Source organism: Coregonus clupeaformis, unplaced genomic scaffold (assembly GCF_020615455.1).
Source record: "Coregonus clupeaformis isolate EN_2021a unplaced genomic scaffold, ASM2061545v1 scaf0232, whole genome shotgun sequence".
Classification (NCBI taxonomy): Eukaryota; Metazoa; Chordata; class Actinopteri; order Salmoniformes; family Salmonidae; genus Coregonus; species Coregonus clupeaformis.
The window spans coordinates 436,667-459,000 of record NW_025533687.1 but is presented as its reverse complement, the minus strand read 5'-3'; the positions used below and the strand labels follow the sequence as shown (position 1 = coordinate 459,000).

The following is a 22,334-nucleotide window of genomic DNA, read 5'->3' as shown; positions in this document are numbered from 1 at the left end:
GAGTCATAGATAATGATACCACAGTATTAGTCTAACAGGAGTCATAGATAATGATACTACAGTATTAGTCTAACAGGAGTCATAGATAATGATACCACAGTATTAGTCTAACAGGAGTCATAGATAATGATACCACAGTATTAGTCTAACAGGAGTCATAGATAATGATACCACAGTATTAGTCTAACAGGAGTCATAAATAATGATACCACAGTATTAGTCTAACAGGAGTCATAGATAATGATACTACAGTATTAGTCTAACAGGAGTCATAGATAATGATACCACAGTATTAGTCTAACAGGAGTCATAGATAATGATACCACAGTATTAGTCTGACAGGAGTCATAGATAATGATACCACAGTATTAGTCTAACAGGAGTCATAGATAATGATACCACAGTATTAGTCTAACAGGAGTCATAGATAATGATACCACAGTATTAGTCTAACAGGAGTCATATATAATGATACCACAGTATTAGTCTAACAGGAGTCATAGATAATGATACCACAGTATTAGTCTAACAGGAGTCATAGATAATGATACCACAGTATTAGTCTGACAGGAGTCATATATAATGATACCACAGTGTTAGTCTAACAGGAGTCATAGATAATGATACCACAGTATTAGTCTAACTGGAGTCATATATAATGATACCACAGTATTAGTCTAACAAAAGTCATAGATAATGATACCACAGTATTAGTCTAACAGGAGTCATAGATAATGATACCACAGTATTAGTCTAACAGGAGTCATAGATAATGATACCACAGTATTAGTCTAACAGGAGTCATAGATAATGATACCACAGTATTAGTCTAACAGGAGTCATATATAATGATACCACAGTATTAGTCTAACAGGAGTCATAGATAATGATACCACAGTATTAGTCTAACAGGAGTCATAGATAATGATACCACAGTATTAGTCTAACAGGAGTCATATATAATGATACCGCAGTATTAGTCTAACAGGAGTCATAGATAATGATACCACAGTATTAGTCTAACAGGAGTCATAGATAATGATACCACAGTATTAGTCTAACAGGAGTCATAGATAATGATACCACAGTATTAGTCTAACAGGAGTCATAGATAATGATACCACAGTATTAGTCTGACAGGAGTCATAGATAATGATACCACAGTATTAGTCTAACAGGAGTCATAGATAATGATACCACAGTATTAGTCTAACAGGAGTCATATATAATGATACCACATTATTAGTCTAACAGGAGTCATAGATAATGATACCACAGTATTAGTCTAACAGGAGTCATAGATAATGACACCACAGTATTAGTCTAACAGGAGTCATATATAATGATACCACAGTATTAGTCTAACAGGAGTCATAGATAATGACACCACAGTATTAGTCTAACAGGAGTCACAGCCAGTGGAGGGAATAGGAGGAACATCTCAGCTTTGTTATGGCATTGTAGAAGTGTGTTATGTACAGTGTGAAAGCATTCAAGTATAGTTGGTGTATATAACCAGATCTCCCATTTGGAGTCCTAACTGTGTGTTAAAACATATTCACCACAAGATAGCTGTTTTCCTGATGAAAACATACCTGAGCTCCTTAGGATCGAAGACCAGTTTGACGTCGTTCACGATGGTGGGGACGTACTTCAGTGCTGCACCCTGGATAAAACAAAATGATTATGATTATCCCTGATCTTAAAGGTTTGAATATTAGACTACCAACTGTGTTACACCTGGCCCTCATTATAATGTTCAAAATGTTAGCTAGACTATCAGAATAATTTGAATGACTGGATTTGTTTCTACGTGACAATTATTACAGAGCATGATTCATAGCCCAGCCTTGACTCTATAAACAAATAATCAATAGCAGTGATGATGTCATAGTCCATACACTGTCAGAGTCACTACACTGTCAGAGTCACTACACTGTCAGAGTCACTACACTGTCAGAGTCACTACACTGTCAGAGTCTCTACACTGTCAGAGGCACTACACTGTCAGAGTCACTACACTGTCAGAGGCAATACACTGTCAGAGGCAATACACTGTCAGAGTCACTACACTGTCAGAGTCACTACACTGTCAGAGTCACTACACTGTCAGAGTCACTACACTGTCAGAGTCACTACACTGTCAGAATCAATAAGGGAGTAGGGTGCCATTTTGGATACAGGCACACATTCCAGCAGCCTTGTCCTCTCCTGATTGATGTACTCAGGACATCAGACTCAGGGTAGTCCTGACTCCTCTGCCCAGGTAGTCCTGACTCCTCTGCCCAGGTAGTCCTGACTCCTCTGCCCAGGTAGTCCTGACTCCTCTGCCCAGGTAGTCCTGACTCCTCTGCCCAGGTAGTCCTGACTCCTCTGCCCAGGTAGTCCTGACTCCTCTCCTCAGGTAGTCCTGACTCCTCTGCCCAGGTAGTCCTGACTCCTCTGCCCAGGTAGTCCTGACTCCTACCCTGTTTATATCCTGAGTCTGATGTTCTGAGTGGTGCCATCTTGGACGCACCCTCATTTTGCAGCTGTTGTGAGTGACTGAGGCTACGTCCCAAATGGCACCCTATTCCTATAAAAGTGCAGTACTTTTGACCAGAGCTCCATCGGTGGGAATATCATGCCGTTTGAGACTCACAGCCTGAGTAGTGTTCCAATCTTGAGAAGCCCCCGACTGAACAGATCTTCCCGCTCCCCCTGTGGGACCACCACTACAAGTCCCACCGTCCAGACTCCAGACAAACAAAGACGGTAATGAAGTCATCAGGGAGCACTGAACAGTGAGTTAGTAGGCTGATTAAAGGATCATCCGTTAATATCGGGAGTGATTACTAGAGGCCACCCAGCGAACAGCCCAGCGCCAGCCAGACCTCCCCTCCTCCAGCTGGTCTGGACTGGTCTGGACTGACTGCCTGCCTGACGGGGAGCGATTACCAGGGACTGCCCCAGCGCCGTGGCGTGCCTGGCTAGGCTGACACCTTCTCTGGCTAACTGACTGACCTGGTCGGCCACGATTACTTGTTTGTGTAGTCAGCATCTGGGGTGATTGGCATCAGAGGCATCAGACCATCTGGTCTATACAGGATCGTTACAGCTTCATTACCACAGACAGATGTGCTGCGATGAGCTTTACATTGCTAGTGGCGCTCATCAAGCGCCCGCGTGTATTACTGTCCTCGTGGAAATCCCCAAAAGTCCCCACAAAGGATGGTAAAACAAGGAAAATGATCCCTGGTGGGGACATTTCCCAGGTCCCCACGAGGACAAAGGCTATTTTAAGATGAGGGGTTTGGTTTAGGGTTAGGTTTACAATTCATGTTAGAGTTAGAATTAGGGTTAGGGGTTAAGGTTAAGGAAAATAGAATGGAAATCAACTTTAGGTCCCCAGAAGGATAGCAAAACATATGCTGTGTGCATGTGTCAGTTACAGTGACTGACTGGCTGATCTGGTATGTTCGGCCATGTTTGTTTAACCAGCATCTGGACTGATTAGCCACATTAGCATCAGAGCATCAGAGTAGGGCTTAGTTACGGTGACCGTATTACCGCCACGCCGGCAGTCATGAGTCATGACCGCTGTTAAATTCCACGTGACCGTTGAGTCAAGATATCTAGGCTTCTCCAAAAACTGCGCTCTGATGCTGCTGCTGCTGGTCATTAGTAGCCTACCAAACTTGCTAACTGCCTGGTACTCAGCGCTCTACTGTCCCTCTAATCACTCTGACATCAATGCAAATGCAATCGAAAATATAATCAAACGCTTCATGAGAGCCCTGGTATTCAGAGTTTGAGCGGAATGGGATCAACTGATGCGCAGCGAGAGCAAAGCTCCTCATAGCTGGTTGATGCATGGAATGTAATAAGTGTTCCTATGAGCTCATGCTGTGCAGCATTTCTAGAGGCTGTGTGAGAAAACAGAGTTTTGATGGCCTCTATTAAAAAGAGGAGGATCAGCTTTCTACATTTATTTCTCAACTCTCCTAATAGTTAGCACATCGCTTCGCTCTACAACAGGAGTACAGCCTACCTGGCTGGCATGAAAATGAACAGTGGGAAAAGCGTCCTCCATTCGCTATTCAAGTGTATATGGATGATGTGGGTTTTTTTCCCCGATGCCCCTGTTCTGTCAGGTGCATGATAACGGCCCATTGTAAATCAAAACTAACTTCACACATTCTGTACATTATTTAGTATACAGTATGTAAAGACGAGATTACATTGAGAATAAATAGTCTGATGGGGTGTAGAATATTATCACTGTTGTGAATGACGCCCAGCGTGTGCATTTTTTCCCCCGACTTTTTCAAATCCTAGTCACATCGCATCGTGAAGCCTAACCCATAGACCTAATGTGTTTTGATAAGGTCTGTATCACATCTAAAGAGGACAAATGACTCCAAGTGTAGCTTATAGGCCCAAGACCCCTGGAACACGGTTGGAGAGCCCACAGCCTACTGAGCCTAGTGAAATGACCCCTGGAACACGGTTGGAGAGCCCACAGCCTACTGAGCCTAGTGAAATGACCCCTGGAACACGGTTGGAGAGCCCACAGCCTACTGAGCCTAGTCAAATGTGTTCTTATAAGCCCAGTCATTGCACAATTGCGTGTGAAAACGGTTTTGATTGGCCAATATTTAAAAAGAGAAATCCCAGCTTTCTCCAGCTTTCCATTTCACTAATCCAGCGCATTCTAAATTAAAAAATAATTCCACACATAATTAGTAGGCTACTGTATATGTAAAGACCAGATTAAATTAAGAATAGTCTGATGGGGTGAGAATATTATCAAGTTCTTGTCAAATTGTGAATTAGAGACTGATGTAGTGTGTGAAGCCTGAGCAAGAAACAGAGCAGAGCGCTGCAGCCTTAGAATGTATTAAAAATCTAAACATATAGCCTAAGGTTTTATCACAACTAAAGTTGCATGATGCGGTCCTCTGTAGGTAGGGTGGTATTCAGGCTAAGGGATGATCTGTTAATACAGGTAGGGTGGTATTCAGGCTAAGAGATGATCTGTTAATACAGGTAGGGTGGTATTCAGGCTAAGGGATGATATGTTAATACAGGTAGGGTGGTATTCAGGCTAAGGGATGATCTGTTAATACAGGTAGGGTGGTATTCAGGCTAAGGGATGATATGTTAATACAGGTAGGGTGGTATTCAGGCTAAGGGATGATCTGTTAATACAGGTAGGGTGGTATTCAGGCTAAGGGATGATCTGTTAATACAGGCAGGGTGGTATTCAGGCTAAGGGATGATCTGTTAATACAGGCAGGGTGGTATTCAGGCTAAGGGATGATCTGTTAATACAGGTAGGGTGGTATTCAGGCTAAGGGATGATCTGTTAATACAGGTAGGGTGGTATTCAGGCTAATGGATGATCTGTTAATACAGGTAGGGTGGTATTCAGGCTAAGTGATGATCTGTTAATACAGGTAGGGTGGTATTCAGGCTAAAGGATGATCTGTTAATACAGGTAGGGTGGTATTCAGGCTAAGGGATGATCTGTTAATACAGGTAGGGTGGTATTCAGGCTAAGGGATGATCTGTTAATACAGGTAGGGTGGTATTCAGGCTAAAGGATGATCTGTTAATACAGGCAGGGTGGTATTCAGGCTAATGGATGATCTGTTAATACAGGTAGGGTGGTATTCAGGCTAAGTGATGATCTGTTAATACAGGTAGGGTGGTATTCAGGCTAAAGGATGATCTGTTAATACAGGTAGGGTGGTATTCAGGCTAAGGGATGATCTGTTAATACAGGTAGGGTGGTATTCAGGCTAAGGGATGATCTGTTAATACAGGTAGGGTGGTATTCAGGCTAAGGGATGATCTGTTAATACAGGTAGGGTGGTATTCAGGCTAAGGGATGATCTGTTAATACAGATAGGGTGGTATTCAGGCTAAGGGATGATCTGTTAATACAGGTAGGGTGGTATTCAGGCTAAGGGATGATCTGTTAATACAGGCAGGGTGGTATTCAGGCTAAGGGATGATCTGTTAATACAGGTAGGGTGGTATTCAGGCTAAGGGATGATCTGTTAATACAGGCAGGGTGGTATTCAGGCTAATGGATGATCTGTTAATACAGGTAGGGTGGTATTCAGGCTAAGTGATGATCTGTTAATACAGGTAGGGTGGTATTCAGGCTAAGGGATGATCTGTTAATACAGGTAGGGTGGTATTCAGGCTAAGGGATGATCTGTTAATACAGGTAGGGTGGTATTCAGGCTAAGGGATGATCGGTTAATACAGGTAGGTTGGTATTCAGGCTAAGGGATGATCTGTTAATACAGGTAGGGTGGTATTCAGGCTAAAGGATGATCTGTTAATACAGGCAGGGTGGTATTCAGGCTAATGGATGATCTGTTAATACAGGTAGGGTGGTATTCAGGCTAAGTGATGATCTGTTAATACAGGTAGGGTGGTATTCAGGCTAAAGGATGATCTGTTAATACAGGTAGGGTGGTATTCAGGCTAAAGGATGATCTGTTAATACAGGTAGGGTGGTATTCAGGCTAAGGGATGATCTGTTAATACAGGTAGGGTGGTATTCAGGCTAAAGGATGATCTGTTAATACAGGTAGTCATCTGTAACTCCATCCACATATTTCCCAATTTATCACATGGTAAATAGATCTGTAAATTATTAATAGGCCACTATAAACCCAAACGTGTCAAACACAACCCTACTGTACATCTACCATTAATCTGGACACCTGCCAGGACACACAGTTGGGACGACTAAAGCCACTAACTCCATGTTGCAGAATAACAAGAACTACATCCATCAGTGATGTAGTTCAGGGAGGAGCTGTTATTTCCCCTTCCTCCAATCAGTGTGGTTTTAATAACCAGGCAGTTTCTGAGCCTTTCTTCCTAGTGTCCTGGACGCGTCCAAAATGGCACCCTATTCCCTATATAGTGCACTACTTTTGACAGGGGATCATAGAGTTAAGTTCAAAAGTAGAGTACTATATAGGGAGTAGGGTGCCATTTGAGACTCATGCCCTGTTTTCACCACTTTGTTGACAACTACTCAAACAGCCACTCAGACGGAAACAGAGACCAGTCCAGACCAGAGCAGGCTGGAACACTGGGTGCGTCCCACATTTTTATTTAACCTTTATTTAACTAGGTAAGTCAGTTAAGAACAAATTCTTATTTACAATGACGGCCTACACCGGCCAAACCCGGACGACGCTGGGCCAATTGTGCGCTGCCCTATGGGACTCCCAATCACGGCCGGTTGTGATACAGCCTGGAATCGAACCAGGGGGGTCTGTAGTGACGCCTCAAGCACTGAGATGCAGTGCCTTAGACCGCTGCGCCACTCGGGAGCCCACTACATAAGTGCCCTACTTTTGACCAGAGCCCATAAGGAAACAGAAACTAAGGTGCCATTAGGGACACAGCTATTGAAGATAAAACAACCCGTTTATAAGGAGCACTTCCAACGGGGCAACAATTCAACTCTGTTAGAAGACTTCCAAAAGGCCTAGTTAAAGGAGGTATTACTTACAGTATCCTTAAGTGATACAGTCACACCTGTTGGGCCGTGACACGGTACTATATACAACCATATTAGTGGTGTTGTGATGTGTGGCAAGCAGCCCTGTACCAACGACCCCTGGGGGCTGGGGGCTGGGGGTGTGTGTGTGTGTGTGTGTGTGTGTGTGTGTGTGTGTGTGTGTGTCCAGATGTTCAGCCGGATGCTGTGTGTGTTAGAGGGGTGCCTCTCAGGCTGGTCTCCACTAGGAACCAACATCTCCCTCCCTCCCTCTCTTAACCCCGGTTTCCCAAGATCAATTTCTAATTGAGTTCATATCTAACCCAACTACACAGCAACTGGCTTCTTATTGACTGGAGGCCTCTCATATGGCTTTTAGATGACCCTGAGTGTGTGTGTGTGTGTGTGTTTGTGTGGGGGGGGTGCTGCACGTGTTTTAGAGAGAGGAGAGTGAAAGAGGGCAAGAGTGAGAAAGACAGATGGAGAGAGAGAGAGATGGAGAGAGGGAGAGGGAGGGAGAGAGAGATCAGAAAATACCTTGAGGAGGAGCTAGAGGAGGAATGCAGAGATGCCCCGGGACACAGAACAGGCCAGGTCATAGAGAGAGAAATGCCCCAGGACACAGAACAGGCGAGAGAGAGAGTAGAGCGATTGAGAGAGAGAGGCCCGGAACACAGAACAGGCCAGGTCAGAGAGAGAGATGCCCCGGGACAGAACAGGCCAGGTCAGAGAGAGAGAGAGAGAGAGAGATGCGCCGGGACACAGAACAGACCAGGTCAGACAGAGAACACAGACAGAGATAACAGTTGCAGAAGAAATACATCTGAACACAGATGGGAGGAAGGAACATGGAGAGATCTATTCAGAGAGACAATGAATAAAGAGGGGAACAACACACAGCCAACCATAAGAGATACATTGTCCTTTACCCCTAAGGGATCATGATATATATGGAGACATTGTGGAAATTAGATGGGGACTAGAGACTGATGTACACAGGGAGACATAATGCATAGAATACCATGGAAACACAAAAGGCATAACTCTGAAGCAGAGACAGACTATATGAATGATGTCCTACCTTCACCATGGCTGTGTTCTCAGAGTTGATGTTCATCATGTCATTGAAGGAAGTGAAGAGATTCCTCAAGGACTCCATGAAGTCTGCTTCTCCTTTGTTCTCATACAATCTGGGGAGGAGAGGAGAGAGGGATGGAGAGAGAGAGAGAGGGAGGAGAGAGAGGAAGGAAAGAGGGTTGGATGGAGAGAGGGATGAGAGAGGGGGAGGAGAGGAGAGAGGGACGGAGGGAGGGACGGAGGGAGGGAGGGAGGAGAGGAGAGAGGGATGGAGAGGAGGAATTTTAACAGATGACCTAACATAAAGTCCCTCCACACACGATCAGACCTGCTGTAAGCTCACACAGAGAAGTAAACAGAGACCTGTTAGCTCACACAGAGATGTAATCAGAGACCTGTTAGCTCACACAGAGATGTAATCAGAGACCTGTTAGCTCACACAGAGAAGTAATCAGAGACCTGTTAGCTCACACAGAGATGTAATCAGAGACCTGTTAGCTCACACAGAGATGTAATCAGAGACCTGTTAGCTCACACAGAGATGTAATCAGAGACCTGTTAGCTCACACAGAGATGTAATCAGAGACCTGTTAGCTCACACAGAGATGTAATCAGAGACCTGTTAGCTCACACAGAGATGTAATCAGAGACCTGTTAGCTCACACAGAGATGTAATCAGAGACCTGTTAGCTCACACAGAGATGTAATCAGAGACCTGTTAGCTCACACAGAGATGTAATCAGAGACCTGTTAGCTCACACAGAGAAGTAATCAGAGACCTGTTAGCTCACACAGAGAAGTAATCAGAGACCTGTTAGCTCACACAGAGATGTAATCAGAGACCTGTTAGCTCACACAGAGATGTAATCAGAGACCTGTTAGCTCACACAGAGATGTAATCAGAGACCTGTTAGCTCACACAGAGATGTAATCAGAGACCTGTTAGCTCACACAGAAATGTAATCAGAGACCTGTTAGCTCACACAGAGAAGTAATCAGAGACCTGTTAGCTCACACAGAAATGTAATCAGAGACCTGTTAGCTCACACAGAAATGTAATCAGAGACCTGTTAGCTCACACAGAGATGTAATCAGAGACCTGTTAGCTCACACAGAGAAGTAATCAGAGACCTGTTAGCTCACACAGAAATGTAATCAGAGACCTGTTAGCTCACACAGAAATGTAATCAGAGACCTGTTAGCTCACACATAGATGTAATCAGAGACCTGTTAGCTCACACAGAAATGTAATCAGAGACCTGTTAGCTCACACAGAGATGTAATCAGAGACCTGTTAGCTCACACAGAAATGTAATCAGAGACCTGTTAGCTCACACAGAGATGTAATCAGAGACCTGTTAGCTCACACAGAGATGTAATCAGAGACCTGTTAGCTCACACAGAGATGTAATCAGAGACCTGTTAGCTCACACAGAGATGTAATCAGAGACCTGTTAGCTCACACAGAGATGTAATCAGAGACCTGTTAGCTCACACAGAGATGTAATCAGAGACCTGTTAGCTCACACAGAGATGTAATCAGAGACCTGTTAGCTCACACAGAGATGTAATCAGAGACCTGTTAGCTCACACAGAGATGTAATCAGAGACCTGTTAGCTCACACAGAGATGTAATCAGAGACCTGTTAGCTCACACAGAGATGTAATCAGAGACCTGTTAGCTCACACAGAGATGTAATCAGAGACCTGTTAGCTCACACAGAGATGTAATCAGAGACCTGTTAGCTCACACAGAGATGTAATCAGAGACCTGTTAGCTCACACAGAGATGTAATCAGAGACCTGTTAGCTCACACAGAGATGTAATCAGAGACCTGTTAGCTCACACAGAGATGTAATCAGAGACCTGTTAGCTCACACAGAGATGTAATCAGAGACCTGTTAGCTCACACAGAGATGTAATCAGAGACCTGTTAGCTCACACAGAGATGTAATCAGAGACCTGTTAGCTCACACAGAAATGTAATCAGAGACCTGTTAGCTCACACAGAGATGTAATCAGAGACCTGTTAGCTCACACAGAGATGTAATCAGAGACCTGTTAGCTCACACAGAGATGTAATCAGAGACCTGTTAGCTCACACAGAGATGTAATCAGAGACCTGTTAGCTCACACAGAGATGTAATCAGAGACCTGTTAGCTCACACAGAGATGTAATCAGAGACCTGTTAGCTCACACAGAGATGTAAACAGAGACCTGTTAGCTCACACAGAGATGTAATCAGAGACCTGTTAGCTCACACAGAGATGTAATCAGAGACCTGTTAGCTCACACAGAGATGTAATCAGAGACCTGTTAGCTCACACAGAGATGTAATCAGAGACCTGTTAGCTCACACAGAGATGTAATCAGAGACCTGTTAGCTCACACAGAGATGTAATCAGAGACCTGTTAGCTCACACAGAGATGTAATCAGAGACCTGTTAGCTCACACAGAGATGTAATCAGAGACCTGTTAGCTCACACAGAGATGTAATCAGAGACCTGTTAGCTCACACAGAGATGTAATCAGAGACCTGTTAGCTCACACAGAGATGTAATCAGAGACCTGTTAGCTCACACAGAGATGTAATCAGAGACCTGTTAGCTCACACAGAGATGTAATCAGAGACCTGTTAGCTCACACAGAGATGTAATCAGAGACCTGTTAGCTCACACAGAGATGTAATCAGAGACCTGTTAGCTCACACAGAGATGTAATCAGAGACCTGTTAGCTCACACAGAGATGTAATCAGAGACCTGTTAGCTCACACAGAGATGTAATCAGAGACCTGTTAGCTCACACAGAGATGTAATCAGAGACCTGTTAGCTCACACAGAGAAGTAATCAGAGACCTGTTAGCTCACACAGAGAAGTAATCAGAGACCTGTTAGCTCACACAGAGATGTAATCAGAGACCTGTTAGCTCACACAGAGATGTAATCAGAGACCTGTTAGCTCACACAGAGATGTAATCAGAGACCTGTTAGCTCACACAGAGAAGTAATCAGAGACCTGTTAGCTCACACAGAGAAGTAATCAGAGACCTGTTAGCTCACACAGAGATGTAATCAGAGACCTGTTAGCTCACACAGAGAAGTAATCAGAGACCTGTTAGCTCACACAGAGATGTAATCAGAGACCTGTTAGCTCACACAGAGAAGTAATCAGAGACCTGTTAGCTCACACAGAGAAGTAATCAGAGACCTGTTAGCTCACACAGAGATGTAATCAGAGACCTGTTAGCTCACACAGAGAAGTAATCAGAGACCTGTTAGCTCACACAGAGATGTAATCAGAGACCTGTTAGCTCACACAGAGAAGTAATCAGAGACCTGTTAGCTCACACAGAGAAGTAATCAGAGACCTGTTAGCTCACACAGAGAAGTAATCAGAGACCTGTTAGCTCACACAGAGATGTAATCAGAGACCTGTTAGCTCACACAGAGATGTAATCAGAGACCTGTTAGCTCACACAGAGATGTAATCAGAGACCTGTTAGCTCACACAGAAATGTAATCAGAGACCTGTTAGCTCACACAGAGATGTAATCAGAGACCTGTTAGCTCACACAGAGAAGTAATCAGAGACCTGTTAGCTCACACAGAGATGTAATCAGAGACCTGTTAGCTCACACAGAGATGTAATCAGAGACCTGTTAGCTCACACAGAGATGTAATCAGAGACCTGTTAGCTCACACAGAGATGTAATCAGAGACCTGTTAGCTCACACAGAGATGTAATCAGAGACCTGTTAGCTCACACAGAAATGTAATCAGAGACCTGTTAGCTCACACAGAGATGTAATCAGAGACCTGTTAGCTCACACAGAGAAGTAATCAGAGACCTGTTAGCTCACACAGAGAAGTAATCAGAGACCTGTTAGCTCACACAGAGATGTAATCAGAGACCTGTTAGCTCACACAGAGAAGTAATCAGAGACCTGTTAGCTCACACAGAGATGTAATCAGAGACCTGTTAGCTCACACAGAGATGTAATCAGAGACCTGTTAGCTCACACAGAGATGTAATCGGAGACCTGTTAGCTCACACAGAGATGTAATCAGAGACCTGTTAGCTCACACAGAGATGTAATCAGAGACCTGTTAGCTCACACAGAGATGTAATCAGAGACCTGTTAGCTCACACAGAGATGTAAACAGGCCCCCTGTGGCAGTTACACCAGTTCACCGCTTCTCTGTCACTGTTCTGTCACTGTTCCCTAACCATCAAACCAGGCCCACAGACTGTCACTGTTCCCTAACCATCAAACCAGGCCCACAGACTGTCACTGTTCCCTAACCATCAAACCAGGCCCACAGACTGTCACTGTTCCCTAACCATCAAACCAGGCCCACAGACTGTCACTGTTCCCTAACCATCAAACCAGGCCCACAGACTGTCACTGTTCCCTAACCATCAAACCAGGCCCACAGACTGTCACTGTTCCCTAACCATCAAACCAGGCCCACAGACTGTCACTGTTCCCTAACCATCAAACCAGGCCCACAGACTGTCACTGTTCCCTAACCATCAAACCAGGCCCACAGACTGTCACTGTTCCCTAACCATCAAACCAGGCCCACAGACTGTCACTGTTCCCTAACCATCAAACCAGGCCCACAGACTGTCACTGTTCCCTAACCATCAAACCAGGCCCACAGACTGTCACTGTTCCCTAACCATCAAACCAGGCCCACAGACTGTCACTGTTCCCTAACCATCAAACCAGGCCCACAGACTGTCACTGTTCCCTAACCATCAAACCAGGCCCACAGACTGTCACTGTTCCCTAACCATCAAACCAGGCCCACAGACTGTCACTGTTCCCTAACCATCAAACCAGGCCCACAGACTGTCACTGTTCCCTAACCATCAAACCAGGCCCACAGACTGTCACTGTTCCCTAACCATCAAACCAGGCCCACAGACTGTCACTGTTCCCTAACCATCAAACCAGGCCCACAGACTGTCACTGTTCCCTAACCATCAAACCAGGCCCACAGACTGTCACTGTTCCCTAACCATCAAACCAGGCCCACAGACTGTCACTGTTCCCTAACCATCAAACCAGGCCCACAGACTGTCACTGTTTTGTCACTTTTCCCTAACCATCAAACCAGGCCCACAGACTGCAGTGCTCTGCATGGGTTCTCCATGCAAATACCAACAAGATCAAAATACATTCATCATCATTTGATCATTGCTGGTCATCATTAGCATTTAAAACAAATAGGCTACACCCCTGGAGTGACTGCCTGCTGCCAGTGCCAAAAGTAGGGGAAATAATGAAATAATGTCATGTTTTGGCCAAAAGAGATGCCTGTTAATATGGAATACTTTATGTGGGGGAAACAACTGTTCATTTACTGTGATTTTTGACACAATGTGATGTGGTCGCTAGGTACAAGGCTTTATAACTGTTTTATAATGAAGGAATAAGGCCAGAGGAGGTGTGGCAGATGGCTAATATACAGTGGTTAAGGGCTGTTGTTACGCACAACGCTACACGGAGTGCCTGGATACAGCCATTAGCCAGCGGTATACTGGCCATTTACCACAAACCCCAGGGGTGTCTTATTGCTATTATAAACTGGTTACCAACATGATTACAACAGTCAAAAGTTGTCATACCACAAGCTTTCAGCCAATCAGCATTCAGGGCTCAAATCCCCCAGTTTATAATAGTTTGTGCATTCGGAAAGTATTCAGACCCCTTGACTTTTTCCACGTTTTGTTACGTTACAGCCTTATTTTAAAATTGATTGAATTGTTTATTTCCCCTCATCAATCTACACACAATACCCCATAATGACAAAGCAAAAACAGGTTTTTAGACATTTGTGCAAATGTATATAAAAAAAACTACTGAAATATCAAATTTACATAAGTATTCAGACCCTTTACTCAGTACTTTATTGAAGCACCTTTGGCAGCGATTACAGCCTAGAGTCTTCTTGAGTATGACGCTACAAGCTTGGCAAACCTGTATAAGGAGAGTTTCTCCCATTCTTCTCTGCAGATCCTCTCAAGCTCTGTCAGGTTGGATGGGGAGCGTCGCTGCACAGCTATTTTCAGGTCTCTCCAGAAATCCTTGGGTTCAAGTCAGGGCTCTGGCTGGGCCACTCAAGGACATTCAAAGACTTGTCCCGAAGCCACTCCTGCGTTGTCTTGGCTGTGTGCTTAGGGTCGTTGTCCTGTTGGAAGGTGAACCTTCGCCCCAGTCTGAGGTCCTGAGCACTCTGGAGCAGGTTTTCATCAAGGATCTCTCTGTACTTTGCTCCGTTCATCTTTCCCTCGATCCTGACTAGTCTCCCAGTCCCTGCTGCTGAAAAACATCCCCACAGCATGATGCTGCCACCACCATGCTTCACCGTAGTGATGGTGCCAGGTTTCCTCCAGACATGACGCTTGGAATTCAGGCCAAAGAGTTCAATCTTGGTTTCATCAGAACAGAGAATATTGTTTCTCATGGTCAGAGTCCTTTAGGTGCCTTTTGGCAAACTCCAAGCAGGCTGTCATGTGCCTTTTACTCAGGAGTGGCTTCAGTCTGGCCACTCTACCATAAAGGCCTGATTGGTGGAGTGCTGCAGAGATGCTTGTCCTTCTGGAAGGTTCTCCCATCTCCACAGAGGAACTCTGGAGCTCTGTCAGAGTGACCATTGGGTTCTTGGTCACCTCCCTGACCAAGGCCCTTCTCCCCCGATTGCTCAGTTTGACCATGGCTTGGTTTTTGCTCTGACATGCACTGTCAACTGTGGGACCTTGTATAAACAGGTGTGTGGCTTTCCAAATCATGTCCAATCAATTGTATTTACCACAGGTGGACTCCAATCAAGTTGTAGAAACATCTCAAGGATGATCAATGGAAACAGGATGCACCTTTATGTTTTGTTTTACCCCATATGTAACTCTGTGTTGTTTTTATTGCACTGCTTTGCTTTATCTTGGCCAGGTCGCAGTTGTAAATGAGAACCTGTTCTCAACTGGCTTACCTGGTTAAATAAAGGTGAAATAAAAAATAAAAAATTTTTTTTTTAAATTCGAGTCTCATAGCAAAGGGTCTGAATACTTTCTGAATGCACTGTAGGCTAAGGCCCTCAAATTCATCTGGACCTCAAAGCCAGTTCCACTGCTTTTTCTTTCTTCAATTGTTCCCCTCTAATCAGGGGCTGATTTAGACCTGAGACACCAGGTGGCTTCAGCTAATTATCAGATAGAACAGAAAACCAGCAGTAATCAGGACCTGGTAGAGGGAGATTTGAAAACCCCTGGTCTAAGGCTTTAATAGTGTGTTGTTGTCGATCTCTCAACCACCAGTTCCATTTGATTTGTATGGAGGCAGAATCTGCACTGTAACCCTTTATATGGAGGCGGATGACGGATCACCACCTCAAGCTGAACCTTGGCAAGACGGAGCTGCTCTTCCTCTCGGGGAAGGACTGCCTGTTCCATGATCTCGCCATCACGGTTGACAACTCCGTTGTGTCCTCCTCCCAGAGTGCGAAGAGCCTTGGCGTGACCCTGGACAACACCCTGTCGTTCTCCGCTAACATCAAGGCGGTGACCCGATCCTGTAGGTTCATGCTCTACAACATTCGGAGAGTACGACCCTGCCTTACACAGGAAGCGGCACAGGTCCTAATCCAGGCACTTGTCAACTCCCGTCTGGATTACTGCAACTCGCTGTTGGCTAGGCTCCCTGCCTGTGCCATTAAACCCCTACAACTCATCCAGAATGCCGCAGCCCGTCTGGTGTTCAACCTTCCCAAGTTCTCTCACGTCAGCCCGCTCCTCCGCACACTCCACTGGCTTCCAGTTGAAGCTCGCATCTGCTACAAGACCATGGTGCTTGCCTACGGAGCTGTGAGGGGAACGGCACCTCCGTACCTTCAGGCTCTGATCAGTCCCTACACCCAAACGAGGGCATTGTGTTCATCCACCTCTGGCCTGCTGACTCCCCTACCTCTGCGGAAGCATAGTTCCCGCTCAGCCCAGTCAAAACTGTTCGCTGCTCTGGCACCCCAATGGTGGAACAAGCTCCCTCACGACGCTAGGACAGCGGAGTCACTGACCACCTTCCGGAGACACTTGAAACCCCACCTCTTTAAGGAACACCTGGGATAGGATAAAGTAATCCTTCTACCCCCCCCTTACCCCAACCCACCCCCCCCCCAAAAAAATTATAATAATAATAAAATAAACAAAAAAACATTGTAAAGTGGTTATCCCACTGGCTATAAGGTGAATGCACCAATTTGTAAGTCGCTCTGGATAAGAGCGTCTGCTAAATGACGTAAATGTAAATGTAATGTAAATGGAGGCAGAATCTGCACTGTAACCCTTTGTATGGAGGCAGAATCTGCACTATAACCCTAACCCTTTGTATGGAGGCAGAATCTGCACTGTAACCCTTTATATGGAGGGAGAATCTGCACTGTAACCCTAACCCTTTGTATGGAGGCAGAATCTGCACTGTAACCCTTTATATGGAGGCAGAATCTGCACTATAACCCTTTATATGGAGGCAGAATCTGCACTATAACCCTAACCCTTTATATGGAGGCAGAATCTGCACTGTAACCCTAACCCTTTGTATGGAGGCAGAATCTGCACTGTAACCCTTTATATGGAGGCAGAATCTGCACTATAACCCTTTATATGGAGGCAGAATCTGCACTATAACCCTAACCCTTTATATGGAGGCAGAATCTGCACTGTAACCCTAACCCTTTGTATGGAGGCAGAATCTGCACTGTAACCCTTTATATGGAGGCAGAATCTGCACTGTAACCCTTTATATGGAGGCAGAATCTGCACTGTAACCCTAACCCTTTGTATGGAGGCAGAATCTGCACTGTAACCCTTTATATGGAGGCAGAATCTGCACTATAACCCTTTATATGGAGGCAGAATCTGCACTATAACCCTAACCCTTTGTATGGAGGCAGAATCTGCACTTTAACCCTTTATTTGAAAGGCAGAATCTGCACTATAACCTTAACCCTTTGTATGGAGGCAGAATCTGCACTGTAACCCTTTGTATGGAGGCAGAATCTGCACTGTAACCCTTTGTATGGAGGCAGAATCTGCACTATAACCCTTTTTATGGAGGCAGAATCTGCACAGCTAGCAGTCACAGAGCAAGGCTCAGAAAACAATGAAGGGAAATCTGTTCCTTTCATGTCCGAGTGCCAGACAGGAGAGTACAGTAAGACCTCTATTCTCTCATCTCTACTCCCCAGAACATGACCTCTATTCTCTCATCTCTACTCCCCACAACATGACCTCTATTCTCTCATCTCTACTCCCCACAACATGACCTTTATTCTCTCATCTCTACTCCCCACAACATGGCCTCTATTCTCTCATCTCTACTCCCCACAACATGACCTCTATTCTCTCATCTCTACTCCCCACAACATGACCTCTATTCTCTCATCTCTACTCCCCACAACATGACCTCTATTCTCTCATCTCTACTCCCCACAACATGACCTCTATTCTCTCATCTCTACTCCCCACAACATGACCTCTATTCTCTCATCTCTACTCCCCACAACATGGCCTCTATTCTCTCATCTCTACTCCCCACAACATGACCTCTATTCTCTCATCTCTACTCCCCACAACATGACCTCTATTCTCTCATCTCTACTCCCCACAACATGGCCTCTATTCTCTCATCTCTACTCCCCACAACATGGCCTCTATTCTCTCATCTCTACTCCCCACAACATGGCCTCTATTCTCTCATCTCTACTCCCCACAACATGACCTCTATTCTCTCATCTCTACTCCCCACAACATGACCTCTATTCTCTCATCTCTACTCCCCACAACATGACCTCTATTCTCTCATCTCTACTCCCCACAACATGACCTCTATTCTCTCATCTCTACTCCCCACAACATGACCTCTATTCTCTCATCTCTACTCCCCACAACATGACCTCTATTCTCTCATCTCTACTCCCCACAACAAGACCTCTATTCTCTCATCTCTACTCCCCACAACATGACCTCTATTCTCTCATCTCTACTCCCCACAACATGACCTCTATTCTCTCATCTCTACTCCCCACAACATGACCTCTATTCTCTCATCTCTACTCCCCACAACATGACCTCTATTCTCTCATCTCTACTCCCCACAACATGGCCTCTATTCTCTCATCTCTACTCCCCACAACATGACCTCTATTCTCTCATCTCTACTCCCCACAACATGACCTCTATTCTCTCATCTCTACTCCCCACAACATGACCTCTATTCTCTCATCTCTACTCCCCACAACATGACCTCTATTCTCTCATCTCTACTCCCCACAACATGACCTCTATTCTCTCATCTCTACTCCCCACAACATGACCTCTATTCTCTCATCTCTACTCCCAACATGACCTCTATTCTCTCATCTCTACTCCCCACAACATGACCTCTATTCTCTCATCTCTACTCCCCACAACATGACCTCTATTCTCTCATCTCTACTCCCCACAACATGACCTCTATTCTCTCATCTCTACTCCCCACAACATGACCTCTATTCTCTCATCTCTACTCCCCACAACATGGCCTCTATTCTCTCATCTCTACTCCCCACAACATGGCCTCTATTCTCTCATCTCTACTCCCCACAACATGGCCTCTATTCTCTCATCTCTACTCCCCAAAACATGGCCTCTATTCTCTCATCTCTACTCCCCACAACATGGCCTCTATTCTCTCATCTCTACTCCCCACAACATGGCCTCTATTCTCTCATCTCTACTCCCCACAACATGGCCTCTATTCTCTCATCTCTACTCCCCACAACATGGCCTCTATTCTCTCATCTCTACTCCCCCACAACATGACCTCTATTCTCTCATCTCTACTCCCCACAACATGACCTCTATTCTCTCATCTCTACTCCCCACAACATGACCTCTATTCTCTCATCTCTACTCCCCACAACATGACCTCTATTCTCTCATCTCTACTCCCCACAACATGACCTCTATTCTCTCATCTCTACTCCCCACAACATGACCTCTATTCTCTCATCTCTACTCCCCACAACATGACCTCTATTCTCTCATCTCTACTCCCCACAACATGACCTCTATTCTCTCATCTCTACTCCCCACAACATGACCTCTATTCTCTCATCTCTACTCCCCACAACATGACCTCTATTCTCTCATCTCTACTCCCCACAACATGACCTCTATTCTCTCATCTCTACTCCCCACAACATGGCCTCTATTCTCTCATCTCTACTCCCCACAACATGGCCTCTATTCTCTCATCTCTACTCCCCACAACATGACCTCTATTCTCTCATCTCTACTCCCCACAACATGACCTCTATTCTCTCATCTCTACTCCCCACAACATGACCTCTATTCTCTCATCTCTACTCCCCACAACATGACCTCTATTCTCTCATCTCTACTCCCCACAACATGACCTCTATTCTCTCATCTCTACTCCCCACAACATGACCTCTATTCTCTCATCTCTACTCCCCACAACATGGCCTCTATTCTCTCATCTCTACTCCCCACAACATGGCCTCTATTCTCTCATCTCTACTCCCCACAAGATGACCTCTATTCTCTCATCTCTACTCCCCACAACATGGCCTCTATTCTCTCATCTCTACTCCCCACAACATGACCTCTATTCTCTCATCTCTACTCCCCACAACATGGCTTTTATCGCACTCACACAATGCATGTACATCATCTCTACTCCCCACAACATGGCTTTTATCACACTCACACAATGCATGTACATCATCTCTACTCCCCACAACATGGCTTTTATCACACTCACACAATGCATGTACATCATCTCTACTCCCCACAACATGGCTTTTATCACACTCACACAATGCATGTACATCTCCCCAAATGGGGAATGGAACTGGAAAATGAGCTGCTTTGTGGGGCAATAAAACTAATGATGTGTGTCATCTCTGGAATGTATGGATGTCTATTAGTGATTAGTGAGTAACACACAAGACACTCTTTCCTCTTCTTCCTCCTACACTGCTGAGGGGGACAAGACATGTTTAGTTCCACATCCAGACACAGACAGGGTAATGCAGAAGGGTTGCCATACATGGGTTCAAGTAGTATTTGATATCTTTCAAACACTTTAGATGTGCTTGATTGAGCTTGCCTGGTGCAGATAGACACTACTATTTGAACCCAGGTCAGGTAGTTGCTATCTACATGAGTATGTATCACACACACAGACAGACAGACAGACAGACAGACAGACAGACAGGCAGACAGGCAGACAGGCAGACAGGCAGACAGGCAGACAGGCAGACAGACAGACAGACAGACAGGCAGGCAGACAGGCAGACAGGCAGACAGACAGACAGGGATAGGGAATAGGGGATAGTCACTGTTGAGTTAAAGGGGCTTACAGGCTGAAACCATGGGATTTGAAGCGTCGCTCTGAGGTTTCACAACAACTACAGAAATCCTTCTTCCTTCTCCCCTGTGGTGCTACCAAGCAGTTGACTGGCTGTGATTGGCATGGTAGTCCTGTTCTGGACCTGTGTTCTGGCCTGACCAACTGGCTGTGATTGGCATGGTAGTCCTGTTCTGGACCTGTGTTCTGGCCTGACTCTGCCTGACTGTGATTGGCATGGTAGTCCTGTTCTGGACCTGTGTTCTGGCCTGACTCTGCCTGGCTGGCTGTGATTGGCATGGTAGTCCTGTTCTGGACCTGTGTTCTGGCCTGACTCTGCCTGGCTGGCTGTGATTGGCATGGTAGTCCTGTTCTGGACCTGTGTTCTGGCCTTACTCTGACCGACTGACTGGCTGTGATTGGCATGGTAGTCCTGTTCTGGACCTGTGTTCTGGCCTGACTCTGCCTGGCTGGCTGTGATTGGCATGGTAGTCCTGTTCTGGACCTGTGTTCTGGCCTGACCGCCTGACTGGCTGTGATTGGCATGGTAGTCCTGTTCTGGACCTGTGTTCTGGCCTTACTCTGCCTGACTGTGATTGGCATGGTAGTCCTGTTCTGGACCTGTGTTCTGGCCTGACCGACTGACTGGCTGTGATTGGCATGGTAGTCCTGTTCTGGCCCGGTGTTCTGGCCTGACTCTGCCTGGCTGGCTGTGATTGGCATGGTAGTCCTGTTCTGGACCTGTGTTCTGGCCTTACTCTGCCTGGCTGGCTGTGATTGGCATGGTAGTCCTGTTCTGGACCTGTGTTCTGGCCTTACTCTGCCTGACTGGCTGGCTGTGATTGGCATGGTAGTCCTGTTCTGGACCTGTGTTCTGGCCTGACCGACTGGCTGGCTGTGATTGGCATGGTAGTCCTGTTCTGGACCTGTGTTCTGGCCTGACTCTGACCGACTGACTGGCTGTGATTGGCATGGTAGTCCTGTTCTGGACCTGTGTTCTGGCCTTACTCTGACCGACTGGCTGTGATTGGCATGGTAGTCCTGTTCTGGACCTGTGTTCTGGCCTGACTCTGCCTGGCTGGCTGTGATTGGCATGGTAGTCCTGTTCTGGTCCTGTGTTCTGGCCTTACTCTGACTCTGACTGGCTGGCTGTGATTGGCATGGTAGTCCTGTTCTGGTCCTGTGTTCTGGCCTTACTCTGACTCTGACTGGCTGGCTGTGATTGGCATGGTAGTCCTGTTCTGGACCTGTGTTCTGGCCTGACCGACTGGCTGGCTGTGATTGGCATGGTAGTCCTGTTCTGGACCTGTGTTCTGGCCTGACTCTGA

The 22,334-nt window shown here is 45.7% G+C and overlaps 1 protein-coding gene and 1 long non-coding RNA gene across 7 annotated transcripts in view; both read right to left on the bottom strand.

The window, feature by feature from the left end:
• LOC121563319 (dedicator of cytokinesis protein 1-like) overlaps positions 1-22,334 on the bottom strand; it is a 236,503-nt gene that overhangs the window by 39,905 nt on the left and 174,264 nt on the right. For 4 of the 6 annotated variants that reach the window (XM_045214288.1, XM_045214290.1, XM_045214289.1 and 1 more), the window contains exons 23-25: positions 8,595-8,703; positions 8,051-8,062; positions 1,596-1,666 (exon numbers count right to left, since the gene is read on the bottom strand). In XM_045214288.1, coding sequence (XP_045070223.1) covers positions 1,596-1,666; positions 8,051-8,062; positions 8,595-8,703 — 192 coding nt within the window. The remainder of the gene's footprint in view (positions 1-1,595; positions 1,667-8,050; positions 8,063-8,594; positions 8,704-22,334) is intronic. The other 2 variants (XM_045214291.1, XM_045214293.1) reach the window with 1 other exon arrangement.
• Positions 17,609-20,592, bottom strand: LOC123484210. The gene is made up of 3 exons (XR_006658432.1): positions 19,000-20,592; positions 17,848-18,967; positions 17,609-17,812 (listed from the first exon to the last, which is right to left on the bottom strand). It is a non-coding gene; the product is annotated as an uncharacterized LOC123484210 (long non-coding RNA).